This window comes from Leiobunum rupestre, chromosome 2 (assembly GCF_980474605.1).
Source record: "Leiobunum rupestre chromosome 2, qqLeiRupe1.1.hap1, whole genome shotgun sequence".
NCBI lineage: Eukaryota > Metazoa > Arthropoda > Arachnida > Opiliones > Sclerosomatidae > Leiobunum > Leiobunum rupestre.
Window position 1 is genome coordinate 19,846,696 of NC_143385.1, and position 5,759 is coordinate 19,852,454.

The 5,759-nt window shown below is 42.5% G+C and overlaps 1 protein-coding gene across 1 annotated transcript; it reads right to left on the reverse strand.

Annotated features, from left to right (window-relative positions):
• Positions 1–429: 429 nt before the first annotated feature.
• On the reverse strand, positions 430–885 carry LOC149956307 (uncharacterized). The gene has a single exon (XM_090166842.1). The coding sequence runs from the start codon at positions 883–885 to the stop codon at positions 430–432; it is 456 nt and encodes a 151-aa protein (XP_090022968.1).
• Positions 886–5,759: the final 4,874 nt, after the last annotated feature.

Sequence of the window (5,759 nt, forward strand, 5' to 3'; positions counted from 1 at the left end):
ACAAGTATCCCCAAAAGGTTAAAAAAACACACACACTAATGTAACACTGCGGATAAAACCAACGAAGGTACCAAATTATTAACAAGAGCTCATATCGAAAACAATAAAAATTGCAAATAAGCAAGACCGTACGATCAAAGATAAACATTAAGACAATTATACAGGGTAGTGACAAAAATATAATACAATGTGAAATTAGCTATATTAACTTCCTTACCCGTCCCGTAAGGGGATTTCTGGGTCGTAACACACGCGAGGTGGAATGTCCATCACTAGTGTGACTAAACAGGCTCGCCGCGCTGTTAGGACGACTAAGGTCGGCTGTAGGAGCGACAACCAAAGGGGCAGGGTCGGCATTACGGGCGACAAAAGATTTCCACTCTCTAATATGAAAAGTACCCTTAAGAATTTTAGCACCGTCCAAGCGTTTTAGTTTATAAGGGTAGACAATTTTTCAGCGATCAGAAAGGGGCCATCCCAACGGGGGCCCAACTTGGCTGTGAAATGATTTCCAGCGGAGGAAAGAAAATGCGTACCCTTTAAAACTTGATCACCAGTACCTAACTCAACATCTCTATGGTGTTTTTTATAATATCGCGCATTGCGTGCCTGCGCAGCCTCTAAATTACTTTTGGCTGCGGTGATAGCAACTGTCGTTCTATTCCTAATTTCCAAAGCGTGGGAGCTAATATGATCTGGACTAATAACGTCGGAAGGAAGGACATTCGGCCCGATGCCCGATGCGGTACGTAACTCGCGGCCGAAATTTAGATAAGACGGAGTAAAGCCTGTAGCTTCTTGGGAGGCGGTACGAAGCGCCATAGCGTATTGACTAATGCCAACATCCCAATCTCTGTGGTTGTCATCCACATAAGTGGCTATCATGGTGGAAAGGGTTCTATTAATTCTCTCCGTTTGGTTAGATTGTGGGGTATAGAACGAGGTGTATCTGTTTTTGACACCCAGTATTTTAAAAGTGTCTTTCATAATTTTGGAAACAAATTGCCATTACCACTAACTACTGTGAGCGGCAGCCCAAACCTCGTAAATACCTGATCAATAAGCAGGTTTACAATAGCTTTTGTGGTGGCTCTTCGCAAGGGAAAAATTTCCACCCATTTCGTTAACAAATCGGTGACTACCAAGAGTTGAGTAGAACCGCGCTTACTAGGCGTGTAAGGGCCCTTTAAATCGATAGCGATAACTGTCCATGGGTCAGTAATAGTGGCTGACTTCATGAGACCGGCGGGAGACTGCTGCGGAAGCTTGTGAAGCTGGCAAGCTTCGCAAGATTTTACATAATCGCGAACGTAGCGAGTCATTCCCTCCCATAGAAAGCGTTCTTTAATTCTTTTTAAAGTTTTGTAATTGCCAAAATGACATAATTCCAAAATTGCGGTATATAAAGATTTAGGGACCCATATTTTAAAATTATCATCGGTCACTGATGATTTATTTACGGCGCGACTAACAATGCCATCAATTAACTTACAACGACTAGCGAGTTGCGCAAACTCACTAAAGGCGTTGGTCTTAAGATAATCCATTATAGGGCCGATGGTTTCATCCTTTGCCTGCGCGGCGATAAGGATTTGGATATCAAATTCAATAGGGAACAGTGGAACAGCCTTAAGGGCGCCCATCACAGCAACAGTACCTTCAACGTCTGGACTCGGACCCGCCAGCGAGTCGTCATCCATGATGGTCGGTAAACGACACAACGCGTCCGCCACACCGTTTTTGCTACCGGGTAGATGGTGTACAGTATAATTAAATGCCTGTAACCTAGCGTACCACCTGGCATACTTTCCCGTTGGATCAGGGGTCTTAAGTAACCAAACTAAGGCCGAATGATCCGTAAATAAATCAAAATGTGTTCCCTCAATATAGGGCTGAAATTTTTCTACGGCAAATACCGCAGCGAGGGCCTCTTTCTCGGTAGTAGAATAATTTTTCTAGGCGTCCGTCAGCGTATGACTGGCGTACTGAATAACAACATTTGCACCCTTGCTCTTTCCATTAATACAGCGCCGACGCCAGTATTAGACGCGTCGCACTCAATAACAAAAGGGGCTTTGAAATCTGAGGTTCCCAAGATTGGCGCAGTCACCAAAGTCTCTCGAAGGGTTTCGAAAGCGGAATTCTGAGAATCTGTCGATTCCCATTAACTCTTTATTATTACGGGATGATTAAAAGCATTTATAGCTGCCGTTTTAGAGGGGTCAACTTTGACTCCCTGATTTCCTACCACATGACCGAGAATTACCGTTTCTTTTTGACAAAACTTAGTTTTGCTGGCTTTTATAGTTAGACCAGCATCTGATAACGCTTGAAATACTTTTCTTAAAGTGCATAAATGTTCGTAATTATAATTAGATCGTCGAGATACGCAAACACTCCTTCTCGCCGGAGGGAGCTAAATAACCGATCGATCATTCGCTTGAAGGTTGCCGGTGCGTTACATAGTCCAAACGTTAAAACTTTTGGCCTAAACAACTCTTTGTTTCATTGTTTGTTACAAACGCGGCTTTGTCCCTACTATTACTTTCTAGCGGCACCTGCCAGTATCCAGCTTTAAGATCGAGGGTGGTAATAAAATTGGGTCTGTGCAATGAATCTAAAATCTCTTCAGTGCGAGGAAAAGGATAAGAATCTTTAATTGTTTCTGAATTTAATTTTTTATAGTCAATGCATAGCCTATCATCCCCATCCTTCTTTGGGACCCAAATGCAAGGGGCGCTCCAAGGGCTATTGCAATGCTCAATTAAGTCATCGGCTAACATTTCATAAATTGTTTTGTCTATTCTTTCCTTTTTCCACGGGGAATATCTATATGGAGCGCTATCTATAGGGGTGGCAGTACCAGTATCAATATAATGTTCGGCCGTGGTGGTTCTGCCCGGAACCGAAGCAAATAAGTGCTTGTAGTTATGTACTAGCTGTTTTAAATTAAACATTTCTCCCTCGGAGACTTTAGCCGTAGACAAGGCTTTAGATAAACCATCCTCGTCGATATCGACGTGGCATATAGAAGTGGGCTTATGATTTCCAATATTATCATCCGTCAAAAATTGATACTGAGTAGAGGAATCATTCCCTCAGCAATAAAGCATGGATCCAAAATTTACAATCAACCCACACCATTGTATAAAATCCATGCCTAATAAACAAGGATAAACGAGGTCTTTAACAAAGTGAACGTTATTGGTGACAGATTTACCCGGTAAATAAAATCTTGTTTCCCCAGAAGCACGTGAAGACACGCGGGTTGTTCGTAAGTTTGAACCCTAGACGATGCCGACGCAGAGGCATGGGCTCGTGAGAAATGTGTTTTCTACAACTCTCATCTACGAGAGTGAAACTGGAACCAGGGTATACTAAGGCCTTACAAGAGATGTCGTTAATGTTTATTTGGATCCACGCAAGTTTTGGAAGTTTATAAATTTTACCTTCCCCACCTGTTAACTGACAAACTACGGGGTTTATTGTCTGCCGAGGGAAGTCCCCGAATTTGTTCCCTCGGTTTTGGCGTTTCCGTCCTTATCTTTTAATTCGGGACAATTAGGGCGAATATGACCATCTTTGCCACATTGATGGTACTTTGGCACCCAAGGTTTCGCTTTCGCGTGTAATGGTTTTAGATTTTTGAAAATTACGAACAATAGGGTTTTTATCGGTGCACTTATTTTGATAGTGGCCGGATCTACCGCATGCCATACAGATCACGCCAGTTTCTGAATGGGCGCACTATAAGGAGGTTTTGTTTGACCTCTAGGGTCTTGCGTGGCGTGTTCAACTCTCTCGGCATCGGCGAGTAACTCCCGCACGCGCGTATAAGACTTTGTAGCCAAGGCCACCTTTATATTTTGCCTAAGGTTTCGGCGAATTAATCTAATCTGGTCGCGGGCCGAGAGAGGTTCCAGTGCTTCCACATAGGAGCTCGAACTCTCGGTGGGCTTATGGAATCAACCGTCAATCGTTTCTAAAATGAAGTCATCTTCATTGACACTTAAAAATTCTTGTTGGTTGAAAAATCTGCAAATGTTAAAAAAGTCCCCTGGGACTCCAACCATTCAAGAGCTGACCCCGATAACATATTTGGAACTCATCTTTTAACAAATATGTCCTCTGGACAATCACGGCAAACTAAAATCGGTTTTGCCTTAATAAGAAAATCCTGGGTACCCATACCAGTTGAAGAACCCGAAAAGTTGGGCATAGAAATTGACGGAACCCAGGAGGTGGGCAACCCTACCCTATTATTGGCCTGGCTTTCTGAGGGTAGCAGGACCAACGGACTCACGGGTAACTGAGGAGCAGCTTGATTTGCCAACGCTCCCAAAGTATTCGCAGCGAGGCTGACATTATTTTGCTTGGCAAGAGCAAGTTAAGCAGGCTACTTGTTGCATTAACGCTGTCATCTGCTGTTGCATGACGACTAAAGGATCGTTACTTTGAACGGTAGATGTAGAGCCCAAATTACCCCCGCCTGTGGGGTCGTTAGTTGGGTCGGCCGCCATATTGACTACCGTGGAACTAACTTTACCACTTTTATCTTGGATAATCGGAGTGCCGGGTGAACCGCGGCGGCTAGCACGCTCGTCGCGTTTAAACTTTTCAAAACTACTCAAACAAGAATTGCAACTAAGATAATTCACAATTTCTGGCAAACAATCTGCGTTGCCAGCTACAAAGACTAAGGGCATACTAGACAACACAATAACCAAAATGTTGTGTATAACTAGCTATTTAAATTTAGGCAATACTTAAAAAATTAGGGATCTCACTATGGATTACACCAAATACTACTACGAGTATATTAAAAATTAAAAAAAATACGTGAACTAACTGGCTAACTCAAAAATCACTACCAAATCTTCCCTAAGGTACGTATACTAAGATTAAAAGAGTTAAGTCAACCTAAAATTAAATTAATACTTCCACCGACACTTAATTGATATCCATTGTATATTCGCTAACAAATTATACACTAGCCAAATCAGGACTGATCATCCCGGACGGACCCCCATTTGAGACACTTTTAAAATTAGATATGCAAGTTAAGGTTCTTCTCGGAAAAATTTAAACTACATGTCTACAAGTTGAAATGTAATAAAAATTAATGGATCGTACAAACATTTGATTTGGCCAGGTTTTATTCAATGAAATTAAAACACTAAAATATAAAACAATACTTATACACTTTTAACAGTCCTATAAACAAATGATTTCTTTAGTCCCTCGATGGATGGCTTGAAAACGCGCACATTTCTTTCGCGCAACAGAATTGGCTGAGGAAGCCCATACGCGGACGGTCGCGGTTATTGGCCGGCGATGACGATACGATGACCATTCACTTTTCGCGGTCTCGGGAAAAAACATTCCTTAACCTCTCGCTCGCTTCCCTCGTCCACTTTCTGTTCTTCGCTTTCCTTTCTCCGAGCCCAAGTTGTCCTGCGTATTGCACCACACTCGAAACAACCCCGAAAACCCCATCCTCCAGTGGATGCCAAGCGCGTATTGCACCATGGGGGCAATACCATTGAAAGCGTGGAAAGGTTTGGGAACCAGGAAAAACACAATATTCCGAAAGGAAACGCAACAAGCCGAAAGAGTTTAATTAAAAATATAATATATTGTAAAATATGTTACAAGTCTGTTTCCTAAACTTATAAGAGAAAATTAACAAAAAAGAAGGAATATGCCTAAAGATCGTGGGTGGAGTGGTTACTGTGCGGGTCGTTTCTTTGCGGCCTGAA